At 46.1% G+C, this 23,090-nt stretch overlaps 1 protein-coding gene across 1 annotated transcript in view; it reads right to left on the reverse strand.

Annotated features, from left to right (window-relative positions):
• Nucleotides 1-2,519: 2,519 nt before the first annotated feature.
• CD96 (CD96 molecule) overlaps nucleotides 2,520-23,090 on the reverse strand; it is a 30,260-nt gene continuing 9,689 nt past the window's right edge. Inside the window, exons 5-14 of the mRNA XM_064143936.1 lie at nucleotides 22,854-22,909; nucleotides 18,917-19,037; nucleotides 17,945-18,091; nucleotides 16,228-16,281; nucleotides 13,162-13,236; nucleotides 10,080-10,154; nucleotides 6,308-6,388; nucleotides 5,606-5,695; nucleotides 5,258-5,381; nucleotides 2,520-3,906 (exon numbers count right to left, since the gene is read on the reverse strand). Coding sequence (XP_064000006.1) covers nucleotides 3,798-3,906; nucleotides 5,258-5,381; nucleotides 5,606-5,695; nucleotides 6,308-6,388; nucleotides 10,080-10,154; nucleotides 13,162-13,236; nucleotides 16,228-16,281; nucleotides 17,945-18,091; nucleotides 18,917-19,037; nucleotides 22,854-22,909 — 932 coding nt within the window. The 3' untranslated portion in view covers nucleotides 2,520-3,797. The remainder of the gene's footprint in view (nucleotides 3,907-5,257; nucleotides 5,382-5,605; nucleotides 5,696-6,307; nucleotides 6,389-10,079; nucleotides 10,155-13,161; nucleotides 13,237-16,227; nucleotides 16,282-17,944; nucleotides 18,092-18,916; nucleotides 19,038-22,853; nucleotides 22,910-23,090) is intronic.

Below are 23,090 nucleotides of genomic sequence, written 5' to 3' on the forward strand. Positions count from 1 at the left end.
ATCACCTGCACTGCAATGACTGCAGCACACCCTGCAAACTGTAGGGGTGCTGCTTAAAGAAATAAGCCAAGCTTAATTAATTTGCGGGAGCAAAAGGTACCTTGTAACAAAAGCCACTGCAATGTTGTTTAAAAACCGTGTGATTCAGAGGGAAACAGGGGGTAATTATCTAGGAGGAGTAAAGCTTGGTGGGATGGTTGCCAGGCTGACGTGGGCCAGGGCATCCTTTACATTTACATCTGCCTTTACTTTCATAAAGGCAGAGGTTGAAGGTGCCCACCTGTCCCCTACAGGCTTGGGGCTAGCAGTGTTTTCCCTGCCCCTAGTATCATATCATATCATAGTATCATCAGGGTTGGAAGAGACCTCACAGATCATCGAGTCCAACCCTTTACCACAGAGCTCAAGGCTAGACCATGGCACCAAGTGCCACGTCCAACTAGTGACCAGCCCAGCACAGCCTGGGTGCAGCCAGCAGGAACATGAGCTTCAGAGTGCTGGCAAAGTCTCTCCTTCTCACTAAAGCCCCCAGGCCTTGTCCCTCACTGCACCAGGCACGTTAGTCACTGAAAGTAAATACTGAAAACAAATGCCTGACTTTTATCTTTCTTTCCATTCCCCAACATTTTTACTTCCCAGAAGCATGTGAAAACCTCTTCTCCAGCAAAACACCAAGCTGAGCTGCTTCGACAGCTGTACACTGCCAGCAGGAAAGGCCACCCACAGCAGACAGGGTTACTCTGACATTATCGCACTGGTGCTGCGTGTGCCCCTAGGCTGGCTCAGCTCTGCTTTACAGGTTCCATTGTGCCTGCATTTGCATTTAGCAAAGTAACACTCAAGGCTCTTCTTAAAAATCTTTTCTGTATCCAGGCAGCAAGTTTGGAACACTTTACTCTTATGTTAGAGCTTTTATCTGACGTTCCTGCAGCCACCTTCAAGCACCTGGCAACTTCATCTGGGCCAGGTTATTGCAGGGTTGACAAGCCCAAGTCCAAACTGCATGATCTAAGCCTACACTGGGGCAGCTGATGCCGGAGGTGATGGCTGGAGGGGCTGGATGCCAAACAATAGCTGCTTCCTCTTTAAAGCTGGGGTGAGTTTTGATCCCTACCGCAGTTCCTGGGTGACTGGTTACTAGCCCGGGAGCAGCAGCTGATGCCTAGCAGCAGCACAAACTGCCCTGCACCCAGGCGAGCTGCAGGGGGATAGAAAGGTGGGGTTGGGTCTCCTTCTTTCTCCGCTAAGGTCGCACACTGATGCTGACTGTCCCTGGGGCTGGCAGGGACGCGCTGGCACCCAGATTATCCCGATGCGGCAGCCTGGGTCAGCCCGGAGCTCGCCTCGCAGCTCCCCTCGCAGCTCCTCGGCCCAACACATCCCATACTGCGTGGGACGCCTCGCCCGCTGCAGCCGGCGGTGCTGCTGCGCCCCCTGCTGGCCGCCCGCGGTGCCCGGCCCGGGGTGAGTGACGCGAGGAAGAACCGCCGGAGAGGCTGGGAGTGCTCCTCAGCAGGGCGGGAGCCGCCAGCAGACCTTTGTATTGCTGATCCAGAGCTGTGGAAGCAGCAGCACTCTTGGGGTGCGGCAGTGAGCTCCCCTGTCCGTGTAGCCCTATGCATTCCCAGGCAGAAGTGGGAACTGAGCCAAGCCTGGAGTATCCTGAGCATCTGCACACCCCTCATGTCAGAGGAAGCATCTCTGACTTGACCCAGCCCTGGTCATTCCCGTACCCGAGATGGTACAGTAACCACTCCTACACAGGGTACTGGGGACAGTCATCCCCATCCAATGACCAGGCAGAGAATCCTGACTCTCAGCAGACCTTGTGATATAGATGCCCAGATTTTTGTTTTCTAGTTTATCTTTTTAAGAACAAAAAAGCTTCCTTATTCTGTGGTAACTGATAGTATGACAAAAAGTGAACGACTTTGCTTCTGCAAACTCACCCAGACCAGAAGTGCTTGAATGTTGAGCGTTCAAGGTCTGTATCACACAGTATCACACAACGGTAGGGATTGGAAGGGACCTCTGGAGGTCATTGATTCCAACCTCACTGCCAAGACAGGTTTGCATTAAAAAGGTCACACAGGAATGCATTCAGGCAGGTTTGGAGCGTCTCCAGAAATGGAGACTCCGCCACCAATCTGGGCAGCCTGTTCCAGGGCTCAGTCACCCTTAAATTACAGATGTTCCTCCTTATGTTTACATTCAACTTCCTATGTTCAAATTTGTGCCTGCTACTGCTTGTCCTGTCCTCTTATAAAAGATTAGAGAATCACAGAATCACAGAATTAACCAGGCTGGGAAAAGCCTCTGAGACCACTGAGTCCAACTTATGACCTAACCCTTGTAATTAACTAAACCATGACACTAAGTGCTGCATCCAGCCTCCTTTTAAACACCTCCAGGGATGGTGACTCCACCACTTCCCCTCTCTCACTAAGAAATTCTGTAACTAGATTCTATTGTGCCTTTCTGCATTAGTAGCAAGAAGTGTAATTGAAACCAAGAACCTCTTTCCAGTTTTAAGTTTAGTGCTTATATTTCCTGGTTATTTCATGCAGTGTTCTAGTTTTGCCTGTTCCTTGTGTGTATAAGTATCTAAACTGTGTGGTTTGAACATTGCAAAGAAGTTTCCTGGTGAGATTTGATGTTAATAAACGATTTTCATAATTAACAATTTTTTTTCCTGGTTATAAAAATTATTATTGATTATTAATTTTGCATCATTTGTAACAAGCAGCTTTCTTGGGCCCCTATTCCCTCTAGGGCTTTATCCCTTGACACTCTGTCAAGCAGATCCCTGAAGTGGATGAAGTCAGCTCTCTTGAAATGAAGAGCAGGGATCTTGCTTCACACCCTCTTTGATGTCTTGAGGATCTTAAATTCTATCATTTCATGGTCTCTACGATCACGAGTACCCTTAAGTTTCACATCGCTCTCCAGCCCCTACTTGTTGGTGAGGACAAAATCCAGCAAAACACCTTTTCTTGCAGGTTCCTTTACCACCTGGAGGAGGAAGTAATCATCTGTGCATTTCAGGAACCTCTTAGATTGCTGGTACCCTGGTGTGTTGTCCTTTCTGTTCTCTTCACTCTCTGGTTCACGAAGGTCATGAGGCCAGAACTAACTATTTCTTGGGATTTCACCAATGGCAACTGAGTCTTCTTCACAAGCACTTCCCTCACTCTTGCACTGTGCCATTTCACCTCACCAATATCTCTTCACCACCCTCTGCTGAATGAACCCTGTAATGACAGATGCAGACCATTTCCTTTCCACGTAAGGTGTTAAATGCTATTTGCTTGGTTTCACAGTGATGATAGGAAATTATATATTGGGTCATACCCATCAATATTTGTATAGTGAAAAAACAAGGATTGTAAGAATGTCTCATATAGGTATCAAAAAGCTTGTGCTAAGCCAATGTTTCCTGTGCAATGGCAGAGTCCACGTGGCAGAGCTGTCATCTCTAAGCACTCCATAAAACAAAAAGCTTCAGCATTCCTTCAGACAGGCTGGCAGAGTGATGTGTTAATCTGCTCCTATTAACAAGACAGCAAATTCCCAGTTGATCACCAATTCAAACTGAGCACTTGTAATCTCAAAATGACACAGAGATGGTTCTGATGAAGCCAGTGTCCTCAGGAGTGCTCAGCTTCCTGCATTAATGTCATTTAGGTGCTCTGAATTTTAGTGTAGGTCATTAACACTGAGCTCCTGTAATCACTATTTTAAAGACAGAGCCTCTTCAATATCAGTCAGCTAAGTACTCGACAAGGGGTGTGGGCATGTCACAGGTTCTCCAGTTCATGGCAGGATGGGGCAGTCCCATCAGACTCCACCATGGAGGCATACTTTATCGGAGGTGGTGGTGGCTTGAAAGGTGGAGGTCTGTTCATACTGAAATAGAAGAGGAAAAAAAGGTGCTATAAACAGAAAAGCTGTATAAAAGGCTGTTGTGAAACGTTCACGACATGGACTCTGAGTCATGGTAAGAGCACCTGATGTTTGCTTTTAAACACACAGCAATGTCCCTGTTTCTGTTCAACAGCCCCTGAGCATCTTCTGGTGTTCATTTGGCTTTCTCAGCTCCCACCTCAAAGTTTTTATTCATGCTATAAAAGAACAGTGACCTGTTCAAAACCCTTGCAGAGATCTGTTGCTCACACTGTTCTCTGAAAGCGTATATAGACTCACAATTAAAGAAAAAAAAAAGGTGTCTATTTATAGGTGAAAGTAAAGTAAGTCCTGCCCCAAAGCAGTGAGAGAAATCTCCTTTGATACACAGGATTTGTAGTCACATTGACAAAAAAAGAAATCCATGGATTTTCAACCATCTTAGTAATGTTGGTAAGCCTCAAAGTAACTGGCTCTTAGCCACTATCTTCCTCACTAGACCTCCAAGTGCTTTAGCAGGGAATTAAACTTTGGTAATAAGTATAAACTTGATGCTTCTCTGGCTGAGGTTAAGATCCCAAGTAGCCTACTTTCACATGTATTATTCACAACTCAAATAGGGTTGCCCTAGAAGTCTACAACTACCTGAAGGGGCATTGTAGCCAGGTGGGGGGTGGCCTCTTCTCCCAGGCAACCAGCAATAGAACAAGGGGACACAGTCTCAAGTTGTGCCAGGGTAGGTATAGGCTGGATATTAGGAAGAAGTTCTTCACAGAGAGAGTGATTGGCATTGGAATGGGCTGCCCAGGGAGGTGGTGGAGGCACCATCCCTGGGGGTCTTAAAGAAAAGCCTGGCTGAGGCACTTAGTGCCATGGTCTAGTTGACTGGCTAGGGCTGGGTGCTAGGTTGGACTGGATGATCTTGGAGGTCTCTTCCAACCTGGTTGATTCTATGATTCTATGATTCTACAATTTTGTTAAAACACATCCTCAAGTAACCGTGCAAAATGAGAGAGCAAAAGCAGCTGGTAGGGAGGCTGATAGAAGTATGTGTGTGTGTGGGCTCTGGGGAATAAAGATGGCTTGTGCTCTTCCATCCCACCCTGAAGCTGCACCACAGCTCTTTTGTTAAAGTTGATTTTAGAGATGAGTCACAGAGCAGAAGACAAGACTGAGAACACCCCACACGTCATATGCCGTAGGAAGACGAGCGGCATCGGCAATCCATGCGCTTAAAGCCTCATGCACCATGGGCAGTCGCAGTTGAAAATGCAAAAAACAACCAGCTGGGTTGACATTTGTGGTGTCCTCTGTGCCACCCTTCCACCCCTTTTGTTCCTCTCCCTGTACTTACATCTCTTTCTGGTACTGGCACCATTTCCTGATGCCTAGAATGATTAGAAAGCTGCAGAAGAGGAGCAGGATGGCTACCACAGTTGGCCAGGGGAAGTGACTGCCCTTTGTGTTCCTCAAGCCACCTGGAGGGGACACAGAGAGAGCTTAGTGAAGGTGCTCAGGCAGGAGGGAAACCTGGGCTTGCTGCTTATGGCTCACTGCTCACTCCCAGAAACAGTGCTGGTGAAAAAAAAGCCTCAGACCACCGTGGGACTGCCAGGTTCCCAGGAAGAGGACCCCAAGCTCTGAGCGCTGCAGTTCTGAGTTACTGACTTCACCCACTGTGGTTTGTCGGATAATGTCTTACCAGTGCTATTGAGCAGGCTGCTGGTGGTAAAGAAGTCTTTCCCTCTGGTAACTGAAACTGGCTGCTCTGTGATGCTGACGGACAAGTCACCTAAAAAGATGTGGGGACAGAACAAATTCTGTAACTTATTTGTTTTACTTTAAGTGAAGACAACGTTTTGAGGCCACTGTTCTTCACACTGGCAGAAATCAAACTGCAGAATCAGGGTGCCAAAAGTCACTTAACAAGACATCTCCATTTTTTAACCTACAGTGCTAAATGTGTATCAAATCAAAGAGTATCAGAGGAAAGAAAGACAGACTATTAGCAAACATCTGTTAAGATGTTCCAGCAATCCAGCAGTAAGCTGCATGACAGTCTGGGAGAAGGCTAAGCTTTTTACCTCTTTGATGGTAATGAAAAAGCTAAAGATATTAAGTGGCTTAGTAGCAACACAGGGTCTGACTCTGCCATGACTCAATGAAACCTCAGTCTCCTTTGTCAAGTGTCTGTGTCTGACCCACAAATACTATGTCATGTTTGTAGGCAGATTTTCTGCCTTTCCTAATACAGCTAAGCTACCTGTGTTTAAGATGAGTATTGTCTAAGGATATAGTCTTGTTTTTTTTCTATCCATCTCCATGTTTGCATTTGCTGAGATAACAGCTAAAATATGTGACTAGACTACGGGCACAGCATTTCCAGAGCTGCCACGGCACTTACTGGGCTCCAGGGTTGTGTTCTCAGAGGATTGTGTGGCATTCCTCAGGCTTTGTGAGAAGTCAGTGCTGGAGTTGTTCAAATCTGTACAAAAAGAAATCATAGTCTTCAGTTACCTTATGAGCCTGCACCTGACTGCTTCATCTGCCTCAGCTGTGGCTGTTTGACACCCACCCTTTGCTTTTCTCTGATGACAACAGAGATAGCTGTAAGTCTTCAGTGTAATTGCTGATTTGGAAGTCCAAGAAAGAAATCCACTGTTAAAATGATGTAAATGAGTAAGTATAGAGAGCCAAAGAAATATCTTTCTTATGGACTGCTGCTTCTGACTGCAGTTGAGCACTCAAGTATACATACATACATAAATACATATATACATATGTGTGTGTATATATAGATATATATATATATGGTGGTTTTGGAGTTCCTTCCCCTGCCCTGTGATTTGCCACACTAACTCATCTGGCTGGAAGTTAAGGAATGAATCTATATTTAGAGCATGGCACAGTTTACAACAGATATTGAGGTGCTGGAAGGTGTCCAGAGAAGGGCAACAAAGCTGGTGAGGGGTCTGGAACACAAACCCTATGAGGAGAGGCTGAGGGAGCTGGGGGTGTGCAGCCTGGAGAAGAGGAGGCTCAGGGGGGACCTCACTGCTGTCTACAACTACCTGAAGGGAGGATGTAGCCAGGTGGGGGTTGGTCTCTTCTGCCAGGCAACCAGCAATAGAACAAGGGGACACAGTCTCAAGTTGTGCTAGGGAAAATCTAGGCTGGATGTTAGGAGGAAGTTGTTGCCAGAGAGAGTGATTGGCATTTGAATGGGCTGCCCAGGGAGGTGGTGGAGTCACCATCCCTGGAGGTGTTCAAGCAAAGCCTGGCTGAGGCACTTAGTGCCATGGTCTAGTTGACTGGCTAGGGCTGGGTGCTAGGTTGGACTGGATGATCTTGGAGGTCTCTTCCAATCTGGTTGATTGTATGATTCTATGATATATATGTACACAGTATATACAGATATTTGTTATATATTGTATATATACAATTATATACAAGGTAATAGTAACACAGAACTACAAAGCCCCACCCAAACAGCAGAACTGCCCAGGAGGGCTTTCAGAATAACTCTTCTCCATCTTTCAACCCCAGCCCTTATATCAGAAGTCTTATGTGCAGGGGTGAGATTGCCAAATAAGGAGTTAGAAGCAGAATGATTAGTTTGGATTACACAGGTTCAAGCAGAGGTAGTTAACGTAGCAGCAGTGGCAGCCAGAGACACTGACTGACTTTGGTTATGTTTCTTGTTTTCATATCTCTCAGCAGAAACTATGAGTGACACAGACATCACTGTTATTTTCTTTTCACAGACAATGATCTAACTTCTCCCATTACAATATTCCAAATCCTCAAACCAGCACTATATATATATTTATATATATATGTATTAGAAAGCTCTACTGAAGCCAGTGCAATTTTAGGGCACTCTAAAAATTCATAGCTTTGGACATGGTCAGTTGTTTTTTTCTGCATGTTTATTAGGTGTTTAATTTTATGGGAATACTTTCCCTCTCCCAGCCCTGCAGGCTTGAAGGGGGAACAGCAAAGGGTGCCTTTCTGCATGTGTGCTGACCCATGTGAGAGCCTGCACTGGAGTCAGGCTAGTGGTTGGCTGGGTATAAAATGGTAAAAGGACACTTTGTCTAGAAAAGCATAAATAGAGAAAGGGAGAAGGCAAAGAGGCCCCCACCTTGAAAGAGCTCCCACCTTGACAGAGTGCCTGACAGAACAGGTTCTTGCCATGACAATTCCTGTTTTGGACTGTCCCTGCTTTTGGATGGCTCCTACCTTTTTGCACGGCTCTCGATTTTACACTGTCCCTGCTTTTGGGTGGTTCTCCTCACTTTTGCACCCTTCTGTGCAAACTTGCAAGCTTGGCAAGTCCTGGGGTCCTTGAGAGAGCTGCTGGTGGCACTTGGACCAGCTACTCTCAGATAGTATCAGCAGCCATCTTCCTGGCTGCCTTCCAGACTGGGGAGACCCTAGCAGTTTGGCTCTCCCCTGCCATTGCAGAGACAGTGTCGCTTCCATGAATCCCTGTTTTGTGGCAGCTGTGTCTTGAGACATTTCTGAGTTTGGCAGCTTTGACACTCACCTTGGGCTTCTGCCACATGGATCTACATTACTGGATATTGCCTATGATGTCAGGAGGCAGCTGAGAGCAGAGTAATCCAGGAAAGGATTGCTGCTGAGTACCTATTTCACCTTCGTGAGTCAAACCTGCTGTTCCCCTAACTCTCTGCTCAGCCTGATTGATAGTGAGGTACAGCTATGTTTATAGCTTAGCCTTTTCCATTTCCTGCCTTCCTAAATCTCTAAATTTGCCCATAACCTCCTTTTGAAGAATTCCCAATCGAACTAGAATCAGTAAATATACCTAAACTAGCTTTGTGTATAGTTTGGGGGTGGGGGTTCAGGACAGTAAAAGAATCCTCTATTTACAATCCCTGACTCAGCCACATTAATTCCCTGCCTCCACGACAGCCATGTAAAAAGCTGCATAGAAAAGAGAACATACTTAGCACTGTGCTCTATGTGGCATGCTAATGAGCACTAATGATTATTATTTACATAATGGCTTCTCTTAGAGCCTCTGATTCAACTGATACTGACAATCTCTACTGCAGAAGTTTGGTGGCCCTGGGAGGCCAGAAGGACACATTTTGGTATGCCTCATTGGGCACACCAGTGCCCATGTGCCCTGAAATTGCCCTTTGAGGACCCCTCAAAGCCAGGCCTCAGCTGGTGATAAGGCAGGCACTGCTCTAGGAAAGCAACTTCTGCCTTTCTGCTGCTGAGTAGACATTTTCAAAGGGAAAAAGTGTCCACCCTTATGGTTTTTTTTAATTGACTTATTGATCTTTAATGTTCTTGCCATTCGATGTCCTATTAGCAAGCCTTTATTACCTCACATTATCTCAGTTTCACTGCACCTCTGTGATTTTATTTAGCTTCTTCAGTAATTTATTTCACATATAAACTAGCCCTAGCAGTTGCTACGTTTGCCTAGCAACTCTCTCAATGTTAATATTATGAAATTAAATATGTCTAATAAAACAAAGATACTCTAAGGGTTTTTCATGCCTCCTCTGTTTGATGACTTGGAAGACTCATCTTTTAACTTCTGTGAAGTATTGAAAAACTGGTACAGATGATACTACCAAAATGTTGACCTCTGCTTGGCCATGACTATTCCATGGTTAGTAACTCTTTTTGCAGGGCAATGTGAAAACTCAACTAGCAGCTGACGACGAACATCACAGAGCTGCTTTCTTGGCAAAGACATCACAAACTGAGGACCACACAGAGCCGAGTACCTGCAGCTGTACTTCAGATCATCACAGAACAGTAGGGGTTGGAAGGGACCTCTGAAGATCACTTAGCAACCCTACTGCTAGAGCAGGGTCACCCAAAGTAAATGACAGAGATACATGTCCTGGTGAGTTTTGAATACCTGCAGAGATGGAGGCTTCACAACCAACCTGGGCAGCCTGCTCCTGTACTTTGCCACCCTCAAACTGTAGGATTTTTTATCTCCTGTTGACATGGGACCTTCTGTGGTCCACTTTGAGCCCATTGTCCCTTTTTCTGTCACTTCTTGAGGATACTGCAGGTCACTTCAGATCTGTAACTCAACACTCAGTGCCACATTTGCACTTTGCAGTGCCCATTGTTCCCTTATTACAGCCCCACGAAGCAAAGGAAATGTGCCATGTACTCACCCGCTGTAGTCAAACTCTCCCTGAGTGCTGTGGGGCTAATGCCTCTTGTCTCTGTAGTAGAAGTCAGCACTCCTGCTGAAAAACAAAAAGCCTTGTGAAAATGGCTGTGGAAGACCATATAATTTGTTTTTCATCTTCCCTTTTTTCTTCTCCATTTCCTGACTAATGAGGTCAAACACTTGTAGCCTATTACTTGAAGTGCTGGCTTTCCTCAGCAAGTGCTGCACAACCTCTCTCTGGCTTGAAAGTCTGCCATGGGCTAGAAACCCAAGAGGAGTTTGGTGAGATGGATGGATTGAATGCCAGATAACATATCAGGCATTTAAGCATGCATTTTTGGGTTTCAGCTGAAACTTAGTAGTTTTGAGTGCTCTAGCTTGTTTTGACATGAAGCCAATAGAGCAATAAAAAATGCAGAAAAATCAGGCATGGCTTCACCAGCTCCAATGACACAAAATTGTTTCTCAGCTTGCAAGAGAAGCTTTGAGGAAGTTAGTGTACAGGAGCCACACCTGTGATGCCTGGTGCCAGCTGCCAGCTTCCTTAATCTTCTTTCAATGTACAAAGTATTCTAGAGCTCAGCTAGCTCTTTGATATTCAGACACAGATGGTGGTTAGAAAGTCCTCTTCTGTTTTCCCAAGATGACTATTTCATATTGACTAGAAAAAGTCTACTTTTCCTACCATCTGTCTCGTTTTTGGACAAGTGTCATTAAGACCTCTGAACAAAACTGAGAAAGGGGAATGCAGCTGTAGCCCAGCATTCAAAGCCTGAGCACCTCTGGAGTCAGAGATGGAGCTACGGTGGAAGGTACAGAAAGACCAGAGTGCGGTTTTAACAACCTTGGTTTGTCTTCCCTCCTCCTCTCCTGCCTATGTCTGTGCACTCTTCCCTTGTATCTATTGCCAGCTGTGTCTTGGATTTTCATTAAAAAAAATGCAAAATAACATGAACTGAACCAAATCCCCTTTTTGCAATGACAGACTTGGACTTGGCATCCTGATTCAGCTACAACCTCAAGAGTCTGCTCAAGAATCTGGTGGTGGCAGTAGCATGGGAACCAGCAGTGATGCAGAAAGTCACACCGTGCCTGCCACAGTTAGGGGTGTTGGTAAAAGGCAGGTGTTTCCTGGGCTGTTTCTAGAGAGAAAAGGTCTTAGTTCTGGCTTACACTATGGCTTTGACCTCATACCTCCTCAGCCACGGGAGATGTACACTGCAGTAAGGATAACCCTGTCTGCTCACTTTGCATGTTTGTAGCCTTTGTTGTGAAATTGTTTGTTGAGGCAGAAGGACTTGCAGTCGACTTGACCAAACACTTTGATACCCTGCTTTCAGCCAGGCTGGGCACATCTCTCTCTGGGTATGGGGAAGGCAGTGTGAGAAGCAGCAAACAGTAATTTCAGTGCAACTGCAATCTGTGTCCCTTTCCTGGCATATCTCCATATAACCTCTTCGTGTCCCAGGGATTTACACCAAATGGTCCAGCTCTGAAGCAGCACTCTGCTGGGGCATCACCCTTCAGCATCTTCCTCGAGTGCCCTTCCTGTTACTCCTGCGTCTCTGGGTAAATGTAGGGTACTTTAAGTGAAGACTGCAGGATTCAATTACAGTTCAATTACATTAAAGAGAACGTTCAATGCCCCACAGGCTCATGAAAGTTAGCCTGCTGCAATCAGTTTATTTTGTTTGGAAGAACAAGGCTGCCACAAATTCACAGATGGTTTGTGTTGGAAGGGACCTTAATGATCATCTAGCTCCAAACCCCATGCTGTGGGCAGGGACACCTTTCACCAGACCAGCTCCCTCAGGTTACCATCCATCCTGGCCTTGAACAGCTCCAGGGAGGAGGCATCGAGGACCCTGAGCAACGTGTTCCAGTGTCTCACCACCCTCAATGGAAACAATGTCTTCCTACTATCCGCTCTAAATCTCTTCCAGCTGAAAGCCATTGTCCCTCATCCCATCACTACAAACTCTTGTTAAAAGCCTTTCCACAGCTTTCCTGTAGCCCCCTTCAGGTACTGTAAGGCTGCTCTAAAGTCTCCCTGGAGCCTTCTCCAGACTAAACAGCCCCAACTCTTCTCAGTCTGTCCCCACAGGAGAGGTTCTCCATTCCTCTGATCATCTTTGTGGCTCTCCTCGGGTTGGATGCTGCTTCAGTGGTAAGTTATTTCTAAGCCAAAGCTTTGGTGCTGTTTTGGAGGGGAAGAAGGTGTCTCATAATGAGCTGCATTGCCTCTTCCTCATGCTGCTTGCATGTGCTGCTGTCTCTGAAATGGGAGTGTGGGGCATGTTTTCCCATGCCACGTGGCAGCAAGAATGAGGACAGATCCAACTCCCTTCTAACCCCTTCTAAAACCAACCATCCCTTGAGGGATCACCAGCTGGGATTCCAAATGGAAAGAAAGTGTTTAAGAAGCCCTTGCAGACAGGCTGTGCTGCAGGAAAACACACTCGCTGAGACTGGGGGACAGCAACCCTCTCTCTTGAGATCAGGAGGCACAAGATTCACAGCTTCACCTGCTCTCAGTTGGTGCCACACTACTGAATGCCTGCCAGCCTTTGGTGCCTGTGCCTCTCCCTGGGCACCAAGGTTCAACACTACCATGTGAGATGCCCTGTACTCCACTGGCCCTAGTGGCACCATCCTGGAGAAGAAATCACCAAGCTGAGTCATCTGCTGCAAATATTTTGTTTATCTATGCTTTTGTAGTTGCACTCCTGTGCTCTAATGTTTGGCTCACACTTTTTCTAGCTCTAATGCCATTCCATTTTTGTACAGCATTTAAGAGATACAAACAGTGAGCACTGCAAAAATATATACTCGGTGTCTGATCACATACTGAAGTCAGTGCACATATCCTGAATGAGGCACTGAAAGAGGTAAAATCAAGACAGCATTTTTGCACATATTTATTTCTGAAGGGTGAACTTCCTAGTGTATAATGCACTAGGGAAAAGGGATTCACTGGGAAGCAAATTGCTTGCTACAGAAAATGCAAGATGGTTATTGTGTTTAGATATCTTTCTCCTGCATTCTTGAGGGAATAGAGAAAACATTTTGTCTGATGTGATTACCTTGTGCTGTGGAAGCAGGAGCCAAACTTACTTGACTTGTGAAACTCAGAGAGGCCAAAGATGTGGGTTGGTGCTCTAAAGACAAACAGATGGCACAGCATCACATTTAATCAATAGGATGTTTAGAAAACAATATCAATAAATTATAAAGTAATCTGGATCAAAGAGCTTGCAGTAGCTGTTGGGTGAATGCAGCAGGAACTCTGCTGTTAGAGTTGAGGTTAAACACCCGAAACACACCGCCCGGATTGTGGGGGGCACCCAGAGCTGGCTAAGGTTAACAATAGTGACCCCTCCATGCTTGCTGCATGCATGATTTATTGATGGGTTTATACACATGGTTCAGTTTAGTTGCTGTGGGTGCATCATGCACTCGGTGGTGGTGCTGCCCTACCTAGCCAGAGCCTTGCTAGAAATGGTCCTGGCCACATAAAGCAGCTGTATAAGCCCAGGAGATCATTTGCACTTACAAGCTTTCCTCTCAAGTGCTGAAAAGAGTTTTATGTAGCTATCCATGCAAAGAATCTGAGGTACCTGTGCTGTGAAATCCCTAAGGGGAAAAAGGGTTTAGAGGAAAAGGCTTTGGGGCATTTGACACCTCGTCTGAAAAGGCAGAATTGAGTGACATTGTTTTATCCTGTACAAACAGATGAAGAAATGTTGAAACAGGGTATGGCTTAGTCTGGCACCTGCATAGCTCTATCCAGGAGACACTTCAGAGGCTTGCAGCTTTGACAGGGAATTTCAGGGACGTTTGGCACTGAGCAGTGCTCATTGAGTCCTCAGAGAATAGGAGAGGGAGTCTTTCCTTGTAATTAAACCAGCCAGCAGAGACACTGTCCTGGACAAGCAGGATGTACGTCCTGAATGAGACCCAGAAGGTGAGGCAAAGTACCCCCTAATTAGGTTAGAAAGAAAAGATTGAATCTCTTCAAAGGGCTCCAGGAATGGAGTTCACATACTCCATTAGAAAAACTTATCTGGGAAGGCAGACAGAAATTACCTCTCTCTGGTCAGGCATGCTGAGAGGGCACTGGACAGGGAGCAACCCTCTGCAGACAGTGTCTGAGCACAGTCATCAACTCTACAGCTGCTTTCTTTTGCAAGCATTTCTACTGCCTTTGACTGTTCTGAGTGTGGCTTGCTGAGGTAGACAGACTCCTTATCAAGATGCAGCAGGTCCACACTTCAAGCTGTTCCCATCTCTTGGTACATTTCTTCAGCATGCAAAGCAAAGCAGGATGGTGATGTGACAGAGGCTTCAAGGGCTCCTTTAAGAGGTCATCTCACAATGTCTAGCAGAGGACAAAGTCTCTTTAAAGATCCACAATACCTGGGGTGGCTTTCTTGTGCCCAGCAGCCTGTTGGCTGAGTCCCCAGAGCCTGCCACAACCTGCACTTACAGAGGCAGGCTTTCCTAGAAAACCACACTTCTTTCCATGCTACTTATCTACAGCATTTTGCTGACACACTCCTGTCATCCACCACTGAAATGCAGCTGTCTCCCATTGGAGCAGAGCAAGCTGCTCCAGAAGAGGTGTGGCTGAAGAGATGAGATATGGAGGGAATGATTCCTCTGTCTACAAAAAGCAGACCATAAGACAAACTTGAGTGGGCTGAGCATGGATTTACCAAATTTACACCAACTGAGAAACTTCTCATCAGTCCTTTAACGAGGCAGAAGTGTTGAGGATGGTGTCTGTGCACTTAAGGCAGAGCCATTAGTAGGGCTGTTATTTTTAATTACGAGTTCAGTCGTTAAAGAGCTATGTTCAAATGCCAGCTGAAGCATCAGAAATAACATTAACTGCTTCTCAAGGATGGAATTTAATTATACTTTGGCCTAATTATGATAGATTACATCACCAAAATATCTGTTTGTTGTGTTTTCTCTGAAGTGTGTGGCACCTTATTTAAACTAGGTATGTAATCTGAAACTTACAAGAGCAATCTTCAAGTGGAAGCAAGTTATCCATCAGTAGGTTCTGTTAGCTTTGCAATCTATATTTGAAAAGAAGATTTCTACATTTTCTTGTTAATCCTCTGTCAGGGAGACTTTTCTGAATTAATACAAAGATTCTTATATTTAACTTAATAAAAGGACCATGAAATCTGTGGCATCTACCTTGGGATAATAACATGGTGGAATGCAGTACGTGGCTGGTCCAGAAGAATCTGATGGATAAGTACTGCCCAAGTCTCCATGTGTCATTGCCCAAGCCTCACAGCCCACAAAAGCTCCCAACAGAAATATGAGACCTATAGTAGACGATTGAATGCCACAACTGTGTGATACGTGATAATGCCATGAGAAGAGAGCAAGAGAAATAAAAGCCATGACCATTATGTTGGTTATTTGCAATAGAAGCACACTGTTAGGTAATATTCAAGTGATTCTTGGAATGGGCCATGATGAATAAGAACAAAACAGAAATGTCAGCAGTCTTCGCCACTGGTGAGGCAGATACTTCCCTATGGCATTGACCATATCAATACAGTTTGAAGTCTAGTTCTTAATGAGCCACCCCTTAGGCTCCCCACAGCTGTGTAAAAGTTTCTCATTATGTTCTGCAGGGATTAATTTTCCATGCAGGGCTGTTCAAGTTTTTAAGTTCGGGGGGAAAAAAAATAAAAGCCTTTACAGATTAGAGATGTTGGGAAAAAATGACTGCTAGTGAAGATACACTGAGCAAGAGCTATCAATCCTTGTTTGCAAGAGTGGACACTAATTTTTCAGTGTGTCATGTATGGCAAAGGAAACTGCCATTCATTTGAATGTTATTGAAGGGCTTTCTTTTCCTCTTACTCCATATTACGGTGTCTTGATGCTAGGGGAGCAAGTTGGCAGGATTGGACATGGCACTTGGTGCCATGGTCTAGCCTTGAGCTCTGTGGTAAAGGGTTGGACTTGATGATCTGTGAGGTCTCTTCCAACCCTGATGATACTGTGATACCTTACTACTTATACAGAAACAAGCTTACAAAACCATTTCTCCAACACCTTTTTAAAGTCATAGGTGCACTTCTAACACAACCCAAGTTATTTAGCTCTTTAGTTTATCCTACCTTCTGAAGCCATGGTTGTAAAAGCTTCAGATGAGGCTTCATTGGACTTATTGTCTGTGAAGAGAAAGGAAAAAATAAATAAAGAAAAGATGAAAGCAGTTCTTAAAAGTTTTTAGGCTTTTAATTTGGCTTGTGGTTTGTGTCATACTGTGCATTAGTGTGGCACCTTCTCAGAGCATAGCTGAGGATTAATGCAATTCTTTCCTTTCTGTGTCCAGTTCTGGGCCCCTCAATTCAAGAGAGATGTTGAGGTGCTGGAAGGTGTCCAGAGAAGGGCAACAAAACTGGTGAGGGGCCTGGAACACAAAGCCTATGAGGAGAGGCTGAGGGAGCTGGGGGGGTGCAGCCTGGAGAAGAGGAGGCTCAGGGGTGGCCTCATTGCTATCTACAACTACCTGAAGGGAGGCTGTAGCCAGGTGGGGGTTGGTCTCTTCTCCCAGACAACCAGCAACAGAACAAGGGGACACAGTCTCAAGTTGTGCCGGGGAAAGTATAGGCTGGATGTTAGGAGGAAGTTGTTGCCAGAGAGAGTGATTGGCTTTGGAATGGGCTGCCCAGGGAGGTGGTGGAGTCACCGTCCCTGGAGGTGTCCAAGAAAAGCCTGGATGAGGCACTTAGTGCCATGGTCTGGTTGACTGGCTAGGGCTGGGTGCTAGGTTGGACTGGATGATCTTGGAGGTCTCTTCCAAGCTGGTTGATTCTATGATTCTATCTAAATACAGTAACGTTTTCATGCAGAGTGAATCTAAGTATTGCTTTAGCCTGCAGGCAAGGATGCAGGCTACTTTAATTGGCTGCTCTCTGATTTCCATGCAGTCCTACAAGGCTGCAAATTTGGTGGAATGAGTAATTTTGGGAACAAATTATAATGTGTTGACCTTCTTTCTAGAGCTCTGTTTCCAGAGAAGTAAGCTTTTGAAGGAGTGTTTCTCTGAGGAAGAGCATATCAATAAGCACAGCTACAAGTGAAGACAGCTGAGCTGACAGTAGTCACCATGGTATGACCTGTGGGGAATGCCAAGGAGTGAGCAATTCATTTGCTTTCGGTGCAGCAAGGATCATACACAGTAAAAAACAAGTGAAAAAGAGTAACTATGCATTTGCACCAGAAAAGGAGGCATGCACAAGAGGGTGCTAAAGGACACCAGTCTGCCCTTCCTATGAGCCACTGCACCCTCAGCAATGCCATAAAGCTCTGCATTGCCTGCTTCCACCAACTGCTTGAGGCAGCATCCCTCCACATTTCTCTAATCAGGTGGATAATTCGGGCAGCACAGGTTCTAGTGGTGTTTCTTCACTGTCCAAAGTGGTTCAGCTGCTGAAGATGTACAACATTGCCCCGACTCTCAGGCTCTGATTTTCCAGAGAGCTGCATTGCACACGTACAAACTTTCTGCCTGGAGTGCTCAGTAGCAAACACATGGTTATAAGAGCTCACTGGTGCCATGAGGCTGAGCTGGTGCATTTTCATCTGTAACGAGTGCAGCAAGATGCTGCCTAAAACAAACAGCAAGCATCTTGTGCTTGTGCAGGAGTTTCTTAGCTCATTTAGAGCTTGAGCTAGAAAACCTGTCAGAAGGTTCAAGCTATGTGATTAACTCTTACAACAAAGCTTCCATACTCTTGGCATTTCTTTGGTGTTTTCAGTAACAGAGAACACACATTTGGTGGTTTAAACGTTTTGCATTTCAGGGTGCCATAGCTATGAAAAACTCACCGAAGGAAATGAGTATTTTTTCTGATGAAATATTCCGTGTTTCATTTCCAGGGAAGGGAATCAGACATGCACACAAGAATGTCCTGTGTGTCTGGTAAGTCTCCTGCAACATCAACGTTGATCTCAGCTGATAGAAACCTTCACTGTCTCGTTCAACAGAGATTACTTGGGGAAAGCAAAAAAAAAAAAAAGAGAGAGAGAGAGAAAAGCTGCAAGACCTCATTACACTCCAAACTCACCCCTTGTGAGAGCCCAATGACTGTTGTTTCAAAACAGTGTGTGAATAGATAGGACAATGGCTTTGGCAGCCTTCAGTAGCCCTATAGGAGAGCTGCTGGCCTGACAGAATGGCTCCATAAGGAGAAGACAGAATTTCTGCAGAGGTGAGAATTCACTCTTTCCGTATTTTAAAGCCACTGCAATAACACCACAGAAAGGCTGGTGATAGACATTGCAGTGTAAGGAGCTGGTGCACACCTCTCTGTGATTTGGAGAGACCACCCTTCAGCCCCCTACCAAAAGGGCATAAAAGGATCACCACTTTGGGGCTCCATGTGTTGTATCTACCACAGAAGGCCCTGCTGAGATGTACAACTGCCACTGAAGGACTTGCACCATGTCTGTGGAAATACCACTGAAGCCAAGGAGTAGTGATATCTTTCTATCTTTTTTTTGTCTTAATTCTTAGCTCCCTCTCTTTCTTTTCTTCTCCTTTTTCTTCGCATTCCCCTCAGCTCCAGTCCAGCCAAGTGTCCTTAAGGTGCAAGTGACCAAGAGTTTTCAACTCCAGAGCTGTTTGATGATTTTTCACACCAAGGGAAATCTTTGAATATTTACATGGCCTCCTCTGGTGCACAGGGTTGGCTTAGGATACTGGGTTCTGATACCCCTGCACCCAGATGGACCCCTACAGGCTCCCCATGGCACAGGTGGATGAGCAGTCATCACTTTTTTGGAGAACCACTTGTAAACCTCTGCCATTGCCCCACTGACAGGTTACATTACCTCCAGACTGCTCCAGACTTGCTCCGTCCACGTACCACAGGAGGCTTGGCTTAGGGAATGCCTTCCTCACCACACAGCTGATGCTGGGCTGTGGAGCAGCCAAAGTTAGTCATTAGCCTCTGTCACTTCTCCCCTGACTGCCAGCTTCCAACATCCCTTAGGAACACAGCTCATTTGCTCACCACCCCACCCCAGAAGAAAGCATTTCCATCCCCTTTGTTGTATTTCCCTCTGGCTTTTTCTGGGTGCAGAAATGAATGAGAGTCCCAGGATGCCCCCATTGCCCTGAGCTAATGACAGGGCTCCACCAGCCTCCAGTCCTGAGCTGTGGCTGGAGAGAGGATCACCCCCAACCTTCTTGCCCCCAGCCCATGCCTCGCTGACAAATACCCATGTTGAGAAACACTGGAGACAGTAACAGGCGTGGTTTGTGGGGAGGGAATGAGACATTCTTCCATAGGCAGACAGACAAATCTCATGGAGACTATCTGACACGATGATATTTTGGATCTAGAAAATTAGACACTTCTATAGAGGGCACAATCATAGACTCACAGAATGGTAGGGATTGGAAGGAACATGTGAAGATTGAGTCCAATCCACCCTGCCAAAGCAGGGTCACCTAGGCCAGGCCACAGAGGAATACATCCAGATGGGTCTTGAGTATCCCCAGAAAAGGAGACTCCACAACTTCTCTGGGCAGCCTGCTCCAGGGCTTCAGCATCCCAAGACAAGAAGCTTTTCCTCATGTTGAGATGGAACTTCCTGTGCATTTGTATCCACTGCCCCTTCCCCTATCACAAGACAGCATTGAAAAGAGACTGGCCCCTTCTTCCTGACACCCACCCTTCAGATATGTGCAAGAGGTTTCCAGAGGTCACAAGGAACTGCATGCTTTAGATGCAGTAGTCCTGGCTGTATGCCAATTACTAAAAAAAGGAAAGGAAAAAATTAAACCTATGTTCATGTTCAATTCACTTTCTCATCAAGTAATAGATGAGAAGGACCTCCAAACCACCACCGGATAGCGGATCAGGTACTAGCAGTGTGGGAAGCCTCATCATCATGCTGCCTGGGTATTACCAATTACATTTGCTGACCAGTTTATGGCACTAAGTGAAGTTGCCTTTTCCATTTAAACAAACAAAAAAAGAGAAAAGAGCATGCTCTACTTGTGCAGCAACAAACTCTCTTGCCCCTGCTTTGCAAGCCTGATGCACTGCAGCCAGCAGAAGTCAATCATTCAGTATGAGAACTGAAACTACCCAGCTGAAGCTCTTTCCTTGCCATGGTAAATAACCTCTGCACTCATCCTGTAATTGCTTTCCTCTCTTTTCATTCTTCCCTTATTTTTCAGGAACTTTTAGTTCATAATACTTTGACAAATGCTTCCTACAAAGAAATAGAAACCTGAGAGAAGCCCCACAAGAAGGGGAGGAAAAGAGAAGGAAAGAAGTGGGTATTGGTTTGAAGGTGAAGTATGAACAGAGGTGTTGCAGCCACTGTTTTGCAAACAGCTGCTGGATGTGTGCAGAGTGCATGACTCCTTAGCTGACCCATTGCATGCTGCAAAGGCCAAAACAATGACATCCCTTGTGTGCCAAGAACAACATGTTGACACCCTTTGATTGGAACATGCTGCAGAGCCAGCCCTCCTGCCATGCTGGCATCTTTCATCGGGAGCATGCTTTAGTTTATATATGTGGCTGGATTTTACTGTGTCAGATAATAAAGTACATAAAAATCAGGTACTTCAGGCAATAGTTTCTTCAGTTAGGGATTTTGGCTAGGGCTTCGGTGTAGGGATGCTGCTTGGGACTTCTACTTATGTTAACTATGACTTTTGTTAAGGGCTTCCAGGACTTCTGCATCAGAATCTGAGACTCTGTTAGTTGCTCCATCTGTAAGTAGGACTCTGAGACTCTAGTGCTGGGGATTCACCAATGCAGTAATAAAGGACTACTGAGAAGACTTCTGTGATTCTCTGCATTTCTGGAATTCAGTTGCTAGAGCAGCAACAGGATTTGTGCCTCATTCATCTCATCAAATGGCTCTCTGGTTTATGGGGGTTACTATGGCTACTTCAGCCCCCTGGGGTAAACGGGGAACAGGGAGGGGGTTAAGATACAGAGACTCCTGAAGAGTTTCTACTGGGAATAGACACTCCATGGTAGCAGCACCCCTGCTCTGCTCAGGAAGACAGTGAAGACAAATAACGTTTGACATTGATCTGCTGGAGAGCAGCCCTGTGGAAAGAGACCTGGGAGTGCTGGTGGCTAACAAGTTATCCACGGGACAGCAATGTGCCCTTGTGGCCAAGAAGGCCAATGGGATCCTGGGGTGCATTAAGAAGATGGTGTCTAGAAGATCAAGGGAGGTTCTCCTCCCCCTCTACTCTGCCCTGGTGAGACCTCATCTTGAGTACTGTGTTCAGTTTCGGGCTCCCTAGTTTAAGAGGGACAGGGATCTGCCAGAGAAGGTCCAGCGGAGGGCTATGGGGATGGTTAGGAGACTGGAGCACTGCCTTATGAGGAGAGGCTGAGGGACCTGGGGCTTTTTAGTCTGGAGAAGACTGAGAGGAGATTTAATTAATTGTTATAAATATTTGAGGGCTGGGTGTCAGAAGAGGGGGGGCAGGGTCTGTGTGATAGGACAAGGAGCAATGGAGGTAAGCTGCAGCACAAGAGGCTCCATCTCAATACAAGGGGAAGAGTTCTTTACTGGAAGGGTCATAGAGCACTGGAACAGGCTCCCCAGAGAGTTGTGGATTCTCCTTCTCTGGAGACTCTCAAGGCCTGTCTGGGTGCATTCCTCTGTGACTTGAGCCAGATTATGGTCCTGCTCTGGCAGGGGGGTTGGACTTGGCGATCTCTTTGGGTTCCTCCCAACTCCTGACATCCTGTGAACATCATACCTGGAAGTAGGTCACCAGGAAAATTATACCAGTTTTTCAGAACTGACTGACTCATAGCTTGTCTGAAACAAGACATGGTTACTACAGGGTTTTGCCCGTCCAGAGGTGTAGTTTATGAGGAAAACTTTCTTAGTTTAGGATGCTCACAGATCAAAAGCTTCAACCCAGGTGATTGAGCAGGAAGTAAAGCACCACAGCTAGCAGCCAGAGTGGCTTGCCTGTCACTCACATAGGCCACAAGTAGATTTTATGCCAAGCATGGCTCATGTGGTACAGCAGATCTTGAGGCTTTGGTGTTGACCAAGTAAGGGGTAAAACAGGCTCCAGAACATGCCTGCAACTGCCCAGCTCTAAGCACAGGTTCTCAGGCTTAGATCCAGTTGCTCCATCAGCACCTGACTGTTCCAGCTGAGTTCTGCTTGCTGCATGTCACATTGTACCTGGCAGGATCATCCTTTCTTGGTTGACACACCAGGCCACACTGGTGCCCCCAGAACATGCACCTTGCTATCCTGAGAGGCAGAGGTTATGCAGCAGGCAGGGGCTATCCAGTCCCCAGACTAGCATCCCAGGCAGTGGGTGAGAGGGGGCTTCAGGCAGTGGGTGAGAGGGGGCTTTAGGCAGTGGGAAGGGTACTGTGAGGCTGCCAGGTGGCAGATGGGGAGGGAAAGGGAGGATCAAAGCCCCTTCCAACATCAGCAGCTACTCACAGCCACTGAATCCTGTCCTGGAGCCTTCGGCAGCTTTAACACAAAGCTGGATTTCGATCATATTATGGAGAAGCCCTTGACTAGCTCCATTTTGAGCTCCTTGGGGCAGCTGACTGCTGCAGGGATGGCGTTTCCTCAGGAGAAAGGGCATGAACTCATTGATTCAGGCACCTCCCCATGTACCACATCAATCCTGCCTATGTCTGACTCAGCCTGCCTGGTGCTGCTGTGGTGGCACAGCGGTGACAGCATCATTACTGTTTGCTCCGAAATTGCTTACCTTTTGCAAGGTGCCAGCCAAGCCCTTCTGCAGGCTAAGAGAGATCTTGGGGTGGGCTGGAAAGCAAACAGAAATGTGCTAGTGAAGTGGGTAGTGAAAGTCACACAACAGCTTCTAATAAGACTGATCAACTTTGGTGACTAAAAAGAGTGGGAATGAAACCTTACATCCACCAGTGACAGTGCACTTCACTCTCTCCTTGTGACCTGACCTTCACTGCCAAGTAACCACCAGTAC

The sequence above is a fragment of the Pogoniulus pusillus genome, chromosome 5 (assembly GCF_015220805.1).
Source record: "Pogoniulus pusillus isolate bPogPus1 chromosome 5, bPogPus1.pri, whole genome shotgun sequence".
Lineage (NCBI taxonomy): Eukaryota > Metazoa > Chordata > Aves > Piciformes > Lybiidae > Pogoniulus > Pogoniulus pusillus.